The sequence below is a fragment of the Felis catus genome, chromosome A3, assembly GCF_018350175.1.
Source record: "Felis catus isolate Fca126 chromosome A3, F.catus_Fca126_mat1.0, whole genome shotgun sequence".
Taxonomy (NCBI): Eukaryota; Metazoa; Chordata; class Mammalia; order Carnivora; family Felidae; genus Felis; species Felis catus.
The window spans coordinates 5,856,860-5,874,747 of NC_058370.1; the positions used below are offsets into that span (position 1 = coordinate 5,856,860).

The 17,888-nt window shown below is 57.7% G+C and overlaps 1 protein-coding gene across 3 annotated transcripts in view; it reads left to right on the top strand.

The window, feature by feature from the left end:
- BMP7 (bone morphogenetic protein 7) overlaps positions 1-17,888 on the top strand; it is a 168,079-nt gene that overhangs the window by 31,141 nt on the left and 119,050 nt on the right. For all 3 annotated transcript variants that reach the window (XM_045053460.1, XM_045053459.1, XM_011280760.4), the window contains exon 2: positions 1,597-1,789. In XM_045053460.1, coding sequence (XP_044909395.1) covers positions 1,597-1,789 — 193 coding nt within the window. The remainder of the gene's footprint in view (positions 1-1,596; positions 1,790-17,888) is intronic.

Below are 17,888 nucleotides of genomic sequence, written 5' to 3' on the forward strand. Positions count from 1 at the left end.
CCCAGTGGGCTGTACTTCCTAGAAGCTACCACAAAGACCCCTCCCTCCCCACTTCCGCATAGATCAGAGTTGGGGGACTGGTGACGCGTGCCCATCACCATTGTTTGCCACCCAGCTCAGCCTTGCCCGTAGACCGGGTCAGAAAGGAAATGTTCTACAGATCCAGTGGTTTCTGGAGACGTCATTCCTGTGGCCAGCTCTGCACATGTGGCCTAAGATTCCAGCACCTGCCGTTCAGGGGTCACCTTCCCGAGATCTCTCCAGTGACAGGGTCACTCCTGTGCCCAGCCAGAGTCCCCTGGCCTTGAGGGCTGCTCCTGATGAGTGGATCATTCCTCAACACCCCTGCCCCCAACGCAGTATCTTTTAGAACTACTATCAGGGTTTAAACAGATTTTTTTTTTTTTAATGGAGATCTGTAGGAAGGGCCTTTGGGCTGCCACTGTTGGGGACCTTCTTCCTCAAAGGCGTTCACGTCCTGCTCACAGCCGGGGTAGCCCAGACCCAGTCTGAGAGCTTCTAGAGTTCATTAAGCCAAAGCTCTAGATGAAGCTGGCGTGTTTCTCCCCTCTTCTGGCCAAGCTGGTTCCACTATTTTCCCTGCCTGTCTGGTCTCTCCCCACCCCTCCCCTGTTCCATTTTGGACCAGAGGCTGCGTGCACCTTGGGAATCACAGGTCCACTCCCAGAAACACCCATTTTGGGCTCGTATCATTGGGGCGTTCTTATTGATGCAGCGGGTATCATACCCGAGGCTAGGATCACCGCCAGAATAAAGCAGAAGCACTGAGGACTTTGCCTTACTTTATCCGGAAGCCATTTTCAAAAGCCAAGTCCCCTGACCTTGACATTCACCTCTTTTTTCTGCTTTCACTCTAAGGCTGTGGTTGTAAACCCTGGTGGCCGTTAGAAACATCTGGGGTGGGGCGCCTGGGTGGCTCAGTCGCTTAAGGATCTGACTTGGGCTCAGGTCACCATCTCGCGGCTCGTGGGTTCGAGCCCCGCGTCGGGCTCGGTGCTGACAGCTCGGAGCCTGGAGCCTGCTTCCGATTCTGTCTCTGTCTCTCTCTGCCCCTCCTTCCTCCCCCTGCTCGCATACTCACGTGCACTCTTTCTCTCAAATATAAATAGACATTAACAACCCCCCCCCAAATAAACACTCCTGTTTATGAGAATTCGGTTACTTAACTGTCACAACAACCCCCGAAGGAGGACTGTTGTCCTTATTTTTAGATGAGGAAATCGAGGTCCAGAGAGATGACTTGGTACCTCGTGCAGGCCAGCTCCTTAGCGGCAGAGCCCGGATTTGAACACAAGCCTGAGCTCCCGTGAACCCGAGTCTGTCCAGGGTCCCTGGGACGGCTGGGTCTGTGCCCCACTCTCCCCAGCGGGTTGATGGAGAGTCGCTGCTGTCGCTCAAGGCGACCATAGGGTCTGTGGCTGCGGCCCCACCCCCACCCCGGCCGCACCAGGTCAGCGGGAACGGGCAGGTGGCACCTGGGGGGCCCGGCAGTGGGCCGGCTGGGACGCTGAGCCACGAGCGTGAGAGCCAGCTACTAACGAGCTTTCGGTGCCCGTGTGCTTTCTTCCTTTCTAGTGGAGCACGACAAAGAGTTCTTCCACCCACGTTACCACCACCGGGAGTTCCGGTTTGATCTTTCCAAGATCCCAGAAGGGGAAGCCGTGACCGCAGCCGAATTCCGCATCTACAAGGACTACATCCGGGAACGCTTTGATAATGAGACGTTCCGGATCAGCGTTTACCAGGTGCTTCAGGAGCACTTGGGCAGGTGGGTGCTGTGACGGGTCCCCGGGAGGCGTCCTGAGCTTCCCTCAGTGGCAGAGGAAGACGGGGGTGGCGGCCAGGGGACGGGGCCAGTTTGGGGCAGGGGGCAGTCGCGGCTGCTTCCGGCACGGGTCACCAGCCGTGTGCCAGGCCCCCTCCACGGAATGTATTTTTTCGAGAAAGTTTATGGTGTATGTCGCTGTGTCTTAAAACTAGCCCCTGTCAGCAAATTGAGTTAGGAATCGGAGACAGCCAGGTGAGCCGCGTGGGTATTTATGGGGGGTCTGGGTCTGGCATGCGTTCATGGGCACCGAGGGGACGGGGGTAGGGAAGAGGGAGAAACATTTTGGGGGGAGGCCTACCCTGTGCCTCACTGCGAACCCCAGCCCATGATGTCAGGCAAGCAATGAAGGTGGCCGTTTGTAATAAAATGTTAGGGGAGCAGAACCTAAGTAACCAGGCAGAGAGAGACCTGAGCCTTCGGAGAATCACGAAGTCAGGAACCAAAATGTTGCATTGATTTAGTTTTGAGGTCTCCCGGGGGGTAAGAAGGGCTGGAGCGTCGAACAAGGGCTCCCGAGGTGGATGTGACCCAGGCGGTGACACCCAGCGGTTGGCTTTCAAGATGTCTCAGGCTGGCAGACTTTTATCGTCTTTTATCGTTGCGCGATGCCGTTTCGTCAGTAACTAATGGAGGAATTCATGGCGCCTCCTGAGGGACAGCCCTTATTCGCATGTGCAGCAGGAATGGGGACCTGTCACCACACTAGGGACCTAGGAACCATCACCACCTCCCCAAGCACCGCCATGTTAGGGGTCGTCTTACACACTAAGAAAACCGAACTCTTCTTTCTTATTTCCACTGGTTTGCATGTGTAACCTCATTCCGCGTGCATCGTAGCCCTCCAGGATGGGGACTCCTCAGTGACGTGGGGAGAATTAAGAGCTGAGAGCAAAGGGTGTGCCATTTCCTCCCACCACCCAGAGAGAAAGTGGCCAAATTAGGGCTTGAGCTGGGGGGCTATACAGAAAGTGTTTCTTTCGAAGATACAGGTTTGAGTAGCTAAGACGCGCGGACGTCATAAAATTCAGACGCGAGAAAAGCAACGAACGTGAACATTGAAGCTCCCGCCCAGCTCTGAGTCCCAGGGGCCCGTCTCTCAGGCAGCCTCAAGTTCAGTGCTGTGAGCTTCCTTGAATCCGCAAACGTGTGTGCGAGAGTGTGTGTCTTTCCAGGGGGCGTCTCTTCATATTCTCCCTCCTGCACCTTGCTTTCTTCGCCTCACAGCAAGCCTTGGGTGATCCTGGTTGGGTTCACACAGAACGTCCTTTTTCTCTCTGCCACCATGCCGTGAGGGACTTAGCCAGCTTCCTGCATGTGCGTGGCGGGTTCCCCACCTCTCTGTGTTACAGGCGGACGACACGTTTTTTTCAGGGACGCATTATTTCACGTCCGTCGTGTCTGTCGGATACGGCTCTAGAAACAGACTTGTGCGGTCCGAGGGTACACGCATCGGCAACTGATAGGTTTTGCTGAACAGCTGTCCTCGGAGGTCATGTCCGTTTATACCAACCACGTAGGAGAGGAGGCCTGTTTCCCAAGCGCTCAGGACGCCGTCTCTCATCGAACTGTTTGGTCATCCAACTGTTTGGTGTGGACAAAATTTGTCTCAGTGTGGACAAAATTTGCACTTTAGAGCCCCCACTGGGACGCAGTGCCCTACACGCCGTCCTGGAGGGGACAGTACCAGAAAGGGACGTGGTGTGGCGTGGGGGAGCTGGCACCCGGTCCTGGCAGTCGCCTCCGAATCTGACTGTGGGCACTCAGGTGCCCCAGGTAACCCTGACGGCCTGTGCCCTGGCCCCCAGACTCATAGGAAGAAGCGTGGCGTTCGTTCTGGGGGTGCGACACACGTTTGCTCCGTTCGCTCACAGATTGCCCCAGGACTCTTGAACAAAACCAGATGTTTGACTTTTCTCGTGAAGGCTGATGAGCTGGAGGCGAGGCCGTTGGTCGATAGCGTTCCGTTGCCCCCTTGTGCAGAAACCCCGAGTGAGCCCGGCTCGCGCCCCAGTCCTCCTGGCAGGCCCCCCACACCTGCCTCAGAAATCTCCATCAAGAGGCTTAACCTCCGGAGTGTGGCTGCTCCGAGTGGGTCTGGCTGAACGCATCCGCGAGGGTTGGCGGCTGTCATCTGTGCTGCTCTTTCTCTGGTCCCCGTGCAGGAGCGCGGTGGCCCTTCCCTGGCTGCCGGTCCCCGGGGGTTCTGGCCGGGATGCCGCCCCTTCTCGTGAGTGGGAACCTGCTCCAGCACTGCCGGCTCGCACCCTCCGGTGCCGGGCTTGGTGCCAGGGGTGTCGTCACCTGCCGGTCCCTGCACTGCTGGGGGACGCTGGAGGCTGAGAGCGGCAAGCCCGGCTTGACGGGCACGGGACCTCCTTCGTGGAGGTGCGAGGCCCCTGCACTTGGACAGAGACGCGTGAGCCCAGTGATTTGTTGCTTCCACCGCCTTGAGCGTCCAGGTGCCGGCCTCAGAACTGGACCGTGGGGACGAGCAAGCTCAGATCACGAGGACAGGGCCCATCTGAATGGTGGCTGAGGAGTGACCTAGGTTTCTGGGGCGTCCTGACGGAGTACTGCGAGGACAGTAGAGAAGTGCTCAGTGCCGGAGGCTAGACGTCTGAAGTCAAGGCAGGGCCGTGCTCCCTTGGAAGCCTTTGGGAGGTGGTGGGGGGGCCCTTCCTGCCTCTGCCAGCTTCCGGGGGTGGCTCTCCACTCTCGGTGCCCTTGGCTTCCAGCTGCGTCCGTTCCCTCTACCCTGTTGCCACGTGGCTCTGCTCCTTCACGTGACACTGTGTGTGTCTCTCTCTCTCTCAGAAGGAAACCAGTCATCTCGAATTAGGGGCCCGCCTTCCTCCAGTATGACCTCATCTTACTCCACGGAGGGTCTGCAAAGACCCCCTTTCCAAACAAGGTCACACTCCTAGGTCCCGGGGGGAGGACTTGAGCGGATACAGTCCTCCCCGCGACGGGGTAGAGAAGGTGGATGGGAAACAAACGGGCCGCGTGGCCTGGCAGAGTGCTAGTGGTCATTGACGGCCTTGCTGAGCTGGGGATGTTCGAGTGACAGGAAGGATCTGGCCACGGGGAGTGGGAGAGAGCGGGGAGAGTGTCTCAGGGGAACTGCAAAGGCCGTGGTCCTAAGTGAGGGACAAGTGCGGGTCGTGGGGCGGACAGAGGGACGAGATGCTCTCCGGGCAGGTGAGCCACTCAGTCCTCGCTTAATGGAACACGAGCCCTGGCCTCCCGTCCCCCCGGCTGCCAGCAGCTGCTCCCCTCTCTGCCTGTCTCAACCTGCTGGCACCGTGGGCACCTGTCCCATCCCGGATTGAGGCTGCTGCCCCCTCGACCCTGGCTTAGCTCCGTGGAGTGGCTCCAGAGGCCCCAGGGGAGGGGAGAAGGCCCACGTCGCTGTGGTTGGATGAGGGATGGGTGGGACGGCTGTCCGTGGCTCTCTAGCAGGGGGCCCGGGTGGGCATGGCAGGTTGCCCCCGATGAGCAGCTTGGCCACAGGCAATCTGTGGGGCTGTGAGCCTTGCTTTGGGTCCCCGACTCTGGGGGCGCTTGGCTTGCTGGGAGACCAAGTCCCTTATCAGCAAACGTTTGAGTACCTGCTGTGTGCCGTGCACCGGTGGGAGTAACCAGACCCACGTCCCCGCCCGCTAGGAGCTCACGATCCAGCAGAGGAGATAACACGACAGGTGCAGAGTACCAAATAGGCGGGGAGTGGAGTGACAGGCGTGGGGAGGCAGGGGTGGGGGGAGGCGGGGGAAGGGAATGCTATCTTTAGATTTCCAAATTTCCTTTCCGTACCTGAGACAAGGAGACGAGAGCTCCATTCGCCAGAAGTTAACAGGTTAAAAAATTTTTTTTAAATTATTTATATCTTTTTCTGGGTGGGTTTTTTGTTTTTTTTTTTTTAATACAGAAGCAAAATGATTCTGTTGTGTAATTCCCCAGGTAGGATGGCCCGGCTAGTAAGAGTGTGGGTTCAAATACTAACACTATCTACCAGTAACCCTTGGGGCCTCAGTTTCTTCCTCTGTACAATGGGGATAGTAATTGCATCTACCTTCCAGGGTTGTGGTGAGGATAAAGTGGGTTAACATACTTATTTATTATTTATGTATTTATATTTTGAGACGGAGATAGAGCATGAGCGGGGGAGGGGCAGAGAGAGGGGGAGACACAGAATCCGAAGCAGGCTCCAGGGTCCAAGCTGTCAGCACCGAGCCCGACGCGGGGCTCGAACCCACGAACCGTGAGATCATGACCTGAGCCAACGTCGGACGCTTAACTGACTGAGCCACCCGGGCGCCCCGACATACTTATTTAGAGCATAGTAAGTGCTCAATAAAGGGTCACTGGGTTTAGATCACTACTGCCACCACCATCACCACCTTCTTCACTACGATCACCGTTGTCACAGGGTGACACAGAGAGACCTCAGAAGAAAACGGGAGCTCCCGGTTTTGGCTGCAGCACTGCTCCCCCCACCCCCCCGCCGAATCTCTTAGCTTCACGGTCTCTGATGGCGATGAAGGCCCAAGCTTGTGTGGAGGCGGGGCCCCTGTTGGCGTTTCCCCAGCTCTGCCGGTGGGGTAGGGTTGGGGACACGCATCGTCTTCAAGAGCTGATCCCCAGAGGAGCCCAGGTGCTGCCCCTGCCACCCCGCCGTGTGGCCAGCCTGCCCCCTCTGCTGAGGGGTCTGTGGCTTTGCTGCCACCAGCCGCCCAGCTGCGTGGAGCTGGGCCATCTGGCTCCCTGGCGAGCCTCTGCCGGGGCTCCAGGGAGGCCCCGGGGTGCCGGGGATTAGCTGGCTTTGGGTTAGCCTCAGCGTCTCTCCCCTCGTGGCAGCCACTTTCCACCAAGTCCTCTTGATCTCTCGGAATCCAGATTAAATTCCGATAATGAGCCGAGCTGGAGGCCTTCCATAGCCGTCGGGCCCTGCTTGCAGCTGGAGAGGCCGCTGGAGCCGCCCTTGGCGGCCTGCGGGATGGGGCTGAGGGGCAGGTCTGGGGACGGGGGCCTTGGCTCCAGTGGCTCTGCCGGGGGAACTGGGGGGCCCAGGAATCGGGGCCTGCCCTCCTTTTCTGAACCCCAAGCCTCAGGCTGGACCGGCTGGGACCCGGCTCTCCGGAGCTGGATTCGCGTCCGTGTGGAGGTCGCATGACTGAACCAGTTTCGTTCCCGAACGCTGGACTGGGCCTTTCCACCCTGACCCCCTCCCAGCCCTCCCCGCAGAGGCCCCGGCTCGCCCCCCCCCCCCGCCCATGCTGCCTCACCTGTGCGGGACACAGGTGCTCTGTGAGACACGCCCTTGGGGGACCACAGGCCTGCCGGGGACGGCAGCACCTGTTCGAAGGGGGTCAGTGACTGCCAAGGTCGAGGTGGTGTTGGCAGCCATTGAAAACTGTCCCTCAGTCAGTCTCGGGGACTCGGGGTGCCGGGGGAGGGACCTGAGTGGTCCCCGAGGCCAAGGTTGGATCGGCCGCAGCCTGAGCCACCGAGGAGGAAGGAGCTGTCCCCGTGACGGGCTGGAGTGGGGACTGAGGGGCTGCTCGCCGAGGCGGCTGGCGGGTGAGCGGAGGGAAGAGGCGAGCCTGTGTCCCTGTGCTGCCAGATGGGGGTCTTGGACACGCTTCCCCCCCCCCCCGGCCCTCCCCGGGGACCCCCAGGGCTCCCAGCTGCCATCAAGGAGAGGGCATCCTGTCTCCTCAGCGGTGCCCTCACCCCTCCCAGAACTCTCAGACATGCCACGGCTCTTACCTTTTCGTCTCCAGAGGGGAGCCCCGTAGCATTCTTGCCCTTGATAGTTCAGTGACCAGGCTCCCAGGATCTGGTGAAAACGTGGTCGAGTCTGCCCTTTGCGGGGCAGGGTGAGGGGGGGCTGACCTTGTGCATTTCTGACAAGCTCCCAGGGGATGCCCTCGTGATTTCCATCCGTGGGAAGCAGGGACAAGCTGCCTGCGTGCTGGGGGCAGGGACTGTATTACTGGGGGAGCATCGGCGGCGGCTGGGCGTGGGTCGCCGGACCCTTCCCCAGTCTCCCTCGTGTTAAAGGTTCAGGACTTGGGAGCGAGGCTCTGATGTTTACCTGATTTTGAGCTGAGCATGTCAGGGCAGACGGATATGGTCACCCACCAGAGCACATCCCCACCTGTGTTCTAGGTTTGTCATCATTTGGTGCTTTCCGGATGTGACTGCGTGTGCTGGGCCTTTTAGCTTCATCGTGTCCCTTGGAAAAGATCCTAGGAAAACTTCCTATCCCCATTTCCCAGGTGTAGAGACTTCCTCAGAGAGAGGGCGTAACTTAGCTGAGGTCACACAGCTAGGACGGGGCAGAGTTGGGACTTGAACTTGGGTCTCCGAGATTCCAGGGCTCACGTTCTCGGCCGCGGTGGCACCGTGGCGCTTCTCGCTGGTACTGATTCCCTCACGTGATTGGGATCCCCGAGCTCTGGTTCTCACCCTGGGCTGGGGGTGAGGATCACCTTGGGGTGGGGGGGTGGGGGGCTTTTACAACTCCGGATACATCAGAGTCCCGAGGGTCGAGGCTGGGCATGTTTTTACAGCTTCCAGGCTGTGGGCAGGTGGCGAGAGCTCCCTTCTCTCTGGTCTGTGAGCCGTCGTATATGCCTGAGAGATGGAACTGGACCGATTCCCTCCAGTCCGGGCCTCCATGTTCCCTTTTGCCTGGTCTTTCAATGATGACCGTTTTTCTTCACAGGACTGAACCCAAGTGCCGTCCAGACACAGTCTCAGCGGCACAGGCGAGGGGCTGGCTGAGGGTGGGGAGCCCTTCAGGCTCTGGCTCCAGAGGCTTCCGGAAGCTTCCGGAGCCTTTCTGCTGCTCCTCAAGGCCTACGTGCCTGGTTCCCCGTCTCCTGGCTTGCGCCTCCTTCCACGACACCTCAGCCCCAGGGCGTGAGCTCTGGTTTTGAGCTGCTCATACAGAAGTTGCCGATTCAGCTCCCCAGTGGAATCTTCAGAGGACAGGGAAGGAACAGCTGGCTGCCTGGGCACCCACCGGCTGTTCCGGAAGGTCAGGGGAGAGCATGCCCGGGGCAGTCTGGTCAAGGACACCTTGGCAGGTCTCCTTGCTGCCTTTCTGTAATCCCAGCCCGGAGCTGCCTCAGCGGGAACCAGGTCCCCCGATGCCTCTCGGTCCCCCTTGGGGTCCTCTCCCGTGTCCAGAGGGACCGCTCTGGAAAAAGCCCGCATTCGGGGAAAACCCGCCGGGTGGAGACGGCCGGCACCGTGTCCAGTCCACTTAGCGCCATCGGCGTCCTGCCCTGCGGGCTGACGCTGGCGGGCCTTGGTGGTTTTTCTGATCTTTGGGCCTTTGTTTCCTTCCATAATTCATCCCAAGCCTGGCTTGGTGGGGAAGCGACGGTGACAGTTTCCGTCGGTCACATGCTCACAACAGATCCGGTCGGTGCTTAGCAAAGCGCCCGCGTCCTCTCCTACTCCGCACGATGACCTCGAGACGTCCGAGTTCTCCCGCTTGGTGGATGAGGTCGCCGGGGCACAGAGTGGTCACATGAGCCTCCCAAGGTCACACGCTAGAGGCAGAATTCAAAGCCAGGCAGTGGAAGTAAAACTCGGCACACTGGAGCCCCACCTCGAGAATCCCCACGGACTCGGTCCTGGTGTCACCTTGATCCGGACACTGACTTGCTCCCCGCCCTTGCTGTTCCCTTGAGGATCGGCGGGACCTCGGATGAGCCACTTCATCCATTTCATGGGGGTGCAGACTCCCGTCCCGCTCCCCCCCCCCCAGGGGTTCGGGGGCTGTGGGGAAGTGCAGCGGGGTGGCAAATAGGGCTCCCAAGGTGACTGGAAGGGTCTGGCCGCCTTTCTGCGAGGGGACATGAGCGATCCCAGCAAGGGGCACTTGAGAGGCGCCTCCTACCCATCCGCCCCAGTCTGATCGCTCCAGGTGGGCCTAACACTTGGCGGCTAAGGTCACGGTGAGCACGGGTCCCCTTGCCTGCGGGCAAGGGCTGCTGCTGGGCACACCTGCATCGATTCGGCCGGTGCCTTCCATTTCGCCCACCCCTTCTTTTTTTCTTTTTAAGTTTACTTATTTATTTCGAGGGGGGGTGGGGGGAGGAGGGGCAGAAAGAGGGAGAGACAGAGAAGCCCAAGCAGGTTCTGCACTGACAGCTCAGAGCCTGACACGGGGCTCGAACTCACAAACCTTGAGATCATGACCTGAGCCGAAACCAAGAGGTGGACGCTCAACCGACCGAGCCCCCACCCCCACCCCCCAGGTGTCCCCTGGCCCTCCCCTTCTTTTTTTTTAAAAAAAATTTTTTTTTCAACGTTTTTTATTTATTTTGGGGACAGAGAGAGACAGAGCATGAGCGGGGGAGGGGCAGAGAGAGAGGGAGACACAGAATCGGAAACAGGCTCCAGGCTCTGAGCCATCAGCCCAGAGCCTGACGCGGGGCTTGAACTCCCGGACCGCGAGATCGTGACCTGGCTGAAGTCGGACGCTTAACCGACTGCGCCATCCAGGCGCCCCCGGCCCTCCCCTTCTTAAGAACGCCCCTCTGAACGGAGAGAAGAGACGGCCACCTTCTTGAACAGCGATGATGACAAAGCTAGCTTCCTTGAGTACGTGCCAGGCGGCAGTCTGTGGTCCTTCGCATCACACCCCCCGAGGGAGGTACCACCAGGCAGCTCGGCTCACAGACCAGGACACTGAGGCACGGTGCCGGGTTAGGGAGTAAGGAAAGGAAGCTTGCATTTGCCTTTAGTCCCATCGGGTTTTCTTCCTTGGCCGGCAGGTACGCATTTTCCTTTTCCCACACGGCAGTCCTAGGAGTTGGGCAATGGTGGGGAAATCCGGTTTCCTGCACGAGGAAACTGAGGCAGAGAAGACCAAAGACCTGGCCGGCTTATTCCACAAATCTGCGTAGTGAAGAGGGAAAGACTGGGTGGGCGGGGGGGCTCTGGAGACACCTGGATCCTCCCCTGTTCCACCACTGGGAAGCTGCGTGAACTTGGGCCGGCGGGGGGTGGGGGGAGAGGGGAGGCGGCTCATGGACCCTGGCTGAGCCTCACCGGAGATCTGAGTGCCAGCTGCTGAGACGGTGGCAGTTGCCCAACAGCAGGGGCGGGGACAGGTGCCTCAAGAGGGCAGGGGTTTGCTTTATTTGGCCCATTGTCACGTTCTTCGCGCCTGGAGTCTGACACAGAGCCGGCGCTCGGTAAAACCTGTGTGTGTGTGTGATTGCATGACGGAACATCCGGCCTTCTGGGGCGTGGGCTTCCCGAATCCCGGGACCACGGCCGCCTCTTGCCTCGAGGTAGTCCCAGCACCTGAGCGGTCACCAGTGTGGAAACGCACGCCAACAGTCACCTGTTGGCTGAGCGAGTGCCCGCCGAGGAGCCCTAGTCCAGCCTCAGACCGGTCCGTCCCGGCGTGTTCTCTCTTCCGGAACTGAAACCTGAGAACGTCTTGTTTGCACACTTTCTTCGGCATCTGAGCCCAATTTCCAAAAAGTGAAAATTGCCCGTAATTATAATACTTTTCGATCTTAGGGACGTTTCCCTGTGATGATTATAATTATATTATTTGAGCTGTGTGCCAGTGGGTACCCAAGGGTGGGTTGGTTCTCGTCTGCAAATAGGGGACATGTCAGCGTGGGTGCCGCGGCCCTGGGTTTCCTACCCTGGAACGAATTTGGAGAGGATGGCTTTCGCGTTGGGGGCTGGCTGCAGCACTTGATCTGGAGCTTTAATTCCAAAAGCACTTCATACTTGGACCTCTGCTCGCCTATAGGAGCCTGTTTTTCCAAATGTATTAACATCTGTGTTTCATATCAGGGCCTGTAATTGCTTTAGCCTTTTTGGCAGGAGACAAAGAGAATTAATATTTTTCAATGTGGTCGTGAGCGGTCATCTGTAGCTGGGAAGGAAAGAACCCAGTGAGGACCGGGAAGGTTGTTTTAAAGGCGTCAACCGCGCTTGCGGAAGTCCTCGGTTGTTTCAAGTTCATGGCGGCAGGTAGCCATCCGGGCAAATGCTCAGGGTTCCTCCACACCCTGGGTCTCCCTTCCTCCGTCTTCTTGCCAGCCTGTCAGCACCATTTTCTTCTTTTCCCCTCACGATGCCCTTGGCTTTCCATCCTGCCGCTCCCAGGATGGCGGAAGGAAAGCAGACAGCCCGCCTGCACTCCCCCTCCTGCCCCTCCGGCATCCGAGGCAGGCATTGCTAATGGATCGCGGCACGCCCTCCAGCCTGATCCTCGGCACAGGCCTTCGCTTCGCGGAGCGGCCGAGTGATCAGCCGCGGAGGGAAGCCGGCCGGCCCCCGGTCTCGGGTCTGGTTTCCTGGAAGCTCACCCCGACACGAGAGTTACGGGTGAAAGTGAGTAATTAGAAAACGTTTCCGGCACGGAAAAGTGGGCAGGCGCCCTAAAGTCTCCGTGGCGGGACTGTGGCTCCCTCCGCCTGCAGGGGCTCCTGGAGACAGAAGTGCAGAGCTCTGCAGGTGTTGAGGCCTCCAGGTCCGTCAGCAGGGGTTAAGGGCGAGCGTGGCAGGCTTGGCAAGCCTGACGTGCCGTGGACTCAGTGCGCATCACCGTGTGAGGGTGGGTCGGGCCGTCCGGGGCCCTGAGGGCCCCCTGGCCTCTACCCGGGAGATGGCGCCACCAAGTTTCAACAACCCCAAACGTGTCCAGACGTCGTCATATGCCCCCTGGGGGCAGAATGGCCCCCGAATGAGAAGCGCCTGGAGTGGAGCAGGGGGAGGTCGGTCCCCAGGCACTTCCACTCTAGATGTTGGTCGGCGAAGGGCATGCTGGCGTGGGGGAGGGGAAGCTCATTGTCGCAGCGGAGCCTCCGTGGAGGATCTGAGATGCTGGGGTGCTGGACCAGCCCCAAGGGGTGCTGCTGGCTCTGACCCACGCTCGGAATAGGAATTCTTCACCACCCCTGCCTTGTTCCTACTTTCCTCTTCATCTTGCTTACTGCCGTCTGCCCCTGAAAATACTGCTTAGCCCCTGCCATGCACCTGCTCACAGGCTTGTATCCCTTCCACAGTCAGGGATGATGAGGCCCAAACCGAGGTGTCATCAGAACCACTTGGGAGCACATTTAAAGAGGAAAACAGAGGGGCGCCTGGGTGGCTCAGTCGGTTAAGCGGCCGACTTGGGCTCAGGTCATGATCTCACGGTCAGTGAGTTCGAGCCCGTGTCGGGCTCTGTGCTGACAGCTCAGAGCCTGGAGCCTGTTTCAGATTCTGTGTCTCCCTCTCTCTGACCCTCCCCCGTTCATGCTCTGTCTCTCTCTGTCTCAAAAATAAATTAAAAAAGTTAAAAAAAAAATTAAAAAAAAAAAAGAGGAAAACAGAGGGGCACCTGGGTGGCTCAGCCAGTGAAAGGTCAGACTTCGACTGGGGTCATGATCTCGCCGCTCGTGGGTTGGAACCCAGTCGGGCTCTGTGCTGACAGCTCGGGACCTGGAACCTGCTTCGGATTCTGTGTCTCCCTCTTCCTCTGCCCCTTCCCTGTCTCTCCTTCAAAAATAAACATATTTTTTAAAAAAAGTTTTTTAAAAAAGAGGAAAATAGAGATTACCATTTTTTTTTAAGTTTATTTATTTTGAGAGAGAGAGGCAGAGACAGAGGGACAGAAAATTCCAAGCAGGCTCCGTGCTGTTAGTGCGGAGCCTGATGCGGCCCAGGGGCTCCATCCCACGACTGGGAGATCATGACCTGAACCAAGCAGGGACTGGAAGTCTTCGTTTGTATTCTGCTTTTTAAAAGTTTTATTTCAGAGCCATTTTCGGTTCCCTGCAAAACTGAGGGGAAGGGGCAGAAGTTTCCTCTATGCCCCCTGGCCCCACACATGTCCAGCCTCTCCCGTTATCAACATCCCCAGCCAGAGTGGGACGCTTGTGACATTGGATGAACCTACTTGGACACATCATAATCTGGTCACCGATGCTGGTGCACATTCTCTGGGCTTGGATAAATGTACAATGACGTGTGTCCACCGTTATACAGTCATACTGAACGTGTTCACTGCCGTAAAAATGCTCGGTGCTCTGCCTACTCCTCTCTCCCCTCCCCCATCCTTGTTTTCATTGTCTTCATAATCTTATCTTTTCCAGAGCTTCCCGTAGTTGGAACCGTACAGGATGTAGGTGTTAGTATTGAGAACGAGCACCTAGGACTGGCCACATGATTTGTGAGACCTAAGGCAAAATGAAAAGGTCCTAAGGATTTTGAGACGGTGACGGCAGAGCGTTAAACCACGCACAGAGTCCTTCTGTGTGGGGGACCCTGAGTGATGGGACAGGTGCCATGCCCGTGGGGCTGGCCCTGCAACGTCTCCGGGTGTGGATATCTGTCCGTTATCTCTGTGCGTTTGGGTACCTTGCGTCTGCACCTTGATTCCGTGGTCTAGCTCCAACCTCGTATACGCAGACACACGAAGATGCACACACACGTACACGCGCTCTCTGGTGTGGCCAGGTTGACATTTGCACCCCCTTTTTTTCTGGGGGCACCTTGTTTTCAGGCCTCTGCGTTTCTCACCCCATTTCCCTGTCCGTCCAGTCTTCTACTCTCTAATTCCCGCCCCTACACCCTTCCCCCACCAGCTTTTTAAGAAATACAATTTACTTTTTAGGGGCGCCTGGGTGGCGCAGTTGGTTAAGTGTCCGACTTCAGCCAGGTCGCGATCTCGCGGTCCGTGAGTTCGAGCCCCGCGTCGGGCTCTGGGCTGATGGCTCGGAGCCTGGAGCCTGGTTCTGATTCTGTGTCTCCCTCTCTCTCTGCCCCTCCCCCATTCATGCTCTGTCTCTCTCTGTCCCAAAAATAAAATAAACGTTGAAAAAAAAAATTAAAAAAAAATACAATTTACTTTTTATTACTAGGTTTTTATTTATTTCCTTTTAAAGTTTATTGAATTATTTTGAGAGAGTGGGGGGGGGAGGGGCAGAGAGAGAATCCCAAGTAGGATCTGTGCTGTCAATGCAGAGCCTGATGGTGGGACTCGATCCCATCAACCAGGAGATCGTGACCTGAGCTGAAGTCGGATGAGCAACCGACTGAGCCACCCGGGTGCCCCGATGTTTATTTACTTTCGAGAGAGAGAGAAAGAGAGGTCACGCATGCGCATGAGTTGGGGAGGGGCAGAGAAAGAGGGAGACACAGAATCCGAAGCAGGCTCCAGGCTCCGAGCCATCAGTACAGAGCCCGACGTGGGGCTCGAACCCATGACCCGTGTGATCACGACCTGAGCCAAAGTCAGACACTTAACCCACGGAGCCACCCAGGTGCCCCAACCCTACCTACTTTAACATCCAGCTCAAGTCCACCATCGTGGTCTCACTGCCTTTTGGACCTGGTCATGTGGGGATCAAGATCACTGGGTCCTCAGCTGGAGAGCCTTGTAACCTTTGGGGCTTTTAGCTACCGTCCCTCCAGTGCCTGGCACAGAGCAAATGCTTCTTGAGCGAAGACTAGACTATGAGAGTCTTTTAAAGAAGATGATTTTTTTCTTTCGGACTCTTTTTCAGGACCTAGTTAAGGAATCTTTAAAAATGATACTTAGGCCCCAAAGCAGACTTCTTTTTTCTCCTCGATGTTGTGGGTTCAGGGATTTGCATTCAACCTTTGGCTCAGGGATTGGGCCCACAGGTGGGGGAAGGGGAGGAGGAGGAAGGGCAGGGTCGTTTGTGAGTCAGGTGGGACCAAGAGTCAGAACCAGGAGCCTCCGGGGCCGGCTCGTCAAGGGAAAGGAAATGGGGACTCTCAGAAAGCTTTAGCCGACAGAGCCCTGCTTCGGGTCCCTTTACAAACATCAGGGGGCCCGGGCGCATCTCTGGACCCTGAATTCCTGGGAGAACCCGTGAGGCCCAGTCTTGCTTCCTGGGCAGTAACGGGGGGCTGCTGCCTTCACCTTCCTCACTATCTCCTCGTCTTGGGTGGATGTCCTTGCCCCGAGTCTTTGAAGCACTTGCTCCTCCAGCCTACGGCGGCCCACCTTGGGGGATGGCTTCTGCCACGTTGGTCTCGCCAGCTGTGGCCGTGGACAGAGCCTCTGTCCCTCCTCGGTGAGATGCCGCGGACCTGGATGCTCCTACCCAGCGCCGGCCCCTCCTGCTCGAGGGTCTTCTCCGACCCTGGGAATGTTTGCAGCCCACGGAGGAGCCAAGACCCCCGGGGGCAGCCCCCCCGTTGCTGGTGGTCAGGGATAAATGGTGGATAAGTGCCCCAGCCTCCTGTCACCTTGGGGAGCACCGTGCTGAGCTGTGTTCGCACCGTGTCCCCGGGGGGGCTCAGGCGTGTGAGCCCCAGATGCACACAGCTTCCTGTTTGGGCTTTTTTTCCATCCCTGCCTCTCTTTCTGCCTCACCTCCATCCAGGTGGTTCTTGGGGTCACCTCTCAGGCTACTTGCATTTAAGTCCTTGACTCAGGATGTGCTTTTGGGGGCGGGGGCGGCCCCTGAAATACGATGGAAGGTATGACAGAGTGGCCATGAGGCATAGCGTGCGCTTATTACGAAGAGGGAGCTGTTTCCACAGCCTTCCGTCCAGCCTCCACTCTTCCAGTTAAGGATCCATGGTCGGGATGAAGTCTGAGACACCCCTTCCCACTCGGCATCGAGGTGCTCTGATCTGGCCTTTGTTTTCTGACCTCGAACTTGGTGATCGCGTTACGCGTTTCTGTCTGCACACCCTGCTGTCGGGCTCCCTTCTCTGCTGGCGGCTTCCTTCTCTTCGCGTCTCTGCCTCTGGGTTTGGAATCTTAAAACAGGCTGTGGTTCTTTTTCAAAAAAAAAAAAAAAAAAGAAGAAGAAAAAAGGCAGGAAAGATGACCCAGCAGGAAAACGGTGTTTATGTTGGTTTGTTTATTCCCTGACTGTGCGTGAAAGAGGCAGAATTTACCTCGTTCTATTTTGGTCTGGGGCTGGAGGCTGGAGGAAGTGGGGCCACCAGGGAAAGTCTCGAAAGATGAGTCTCCTGTCCGTGGTGTCTCGCCCGCCCGCCCCCACGATGCGAGATGCACGCAGCTGCCAGCCTCGGGGGGTTTCCAGAGCCACCCCCAAGCCCCACGGTGCTCCCCGTAAGGCCTGGTTTCTCTGGGGCGGCCCCGGGGCCCTTTCTGTCTCACCGCAGATAGGTTCCCAGGCACTGAAGTCAGCCGCACGGCTCTCCTCTCGTCACTTGGTGTCTGGATGGCTCGTGCCTGGGTGAACGGAAGGAACGACAGGGTCTCCAGTTTCCGGAAACTCTGGGGCCCAAACCCTGGAGCCTTGAGCAAAGGGGGACAAGAGTCAGGTCCAAAAGTAAACTTGCAGTTGGCTTTTTTCCCAGCTGTGGCTTCCTGTCTGTCTGTGTCCTCCCGGCTCCCCCTGGACGCTTACAGATAAAGGGGCCAGTGCTGACAGTGACAGGGGTGCAAATATGGGGGCGGTGAAGCCCAGACCACCAGGCAGTTTCCCACCGGGGGGTCTGTTCGGGTAATCTGGTAGCCCCCCGGTTGCACAGGCAGGCCTGGAGGGTGGGGTGTGCAGTCCCGAGGCTAATCAGCAGGTGTTGTCGGGAGCCTGGGTTCCCGGTGGGTACCGGGGTTGGGGTGGGGGGCAGTGGGCTGGGGGTGAATCCATTGCCGGAGGTGCTTGGGTCGTTTGAAAAAAAAACATGGACTTTTCCTCTCTTACAGAAACATTTTTTTTTTAAGTTTATTCATTTTGAGAGAGACAGAGCGCTGGCGGGGGAGGGGCAGAGAGAGGGAGAGAGAGAACCCCAGGCAGGCTCTGCTCTCAGCACAGAACCCAACACGGGGCTCGATCCCACAACTCCAGCATCACGACCTGAGCTGAAATCAAGAGTGGGACGCTTCACCAGCCGAGCCACCCCGGTGCCCCGACTTTTCCTCTTTTTTTTTTTTTTTTTTTTTTAATTTTTTTTCAACGTTTATTTATTTTTGGGACAGAGAGAGACAGAGCATGAACGGGGGAGGGGCAGAGAGAGAGGGAGACACAGAATCGGAAACAGGCTCCAGGCTCTGAGCCAT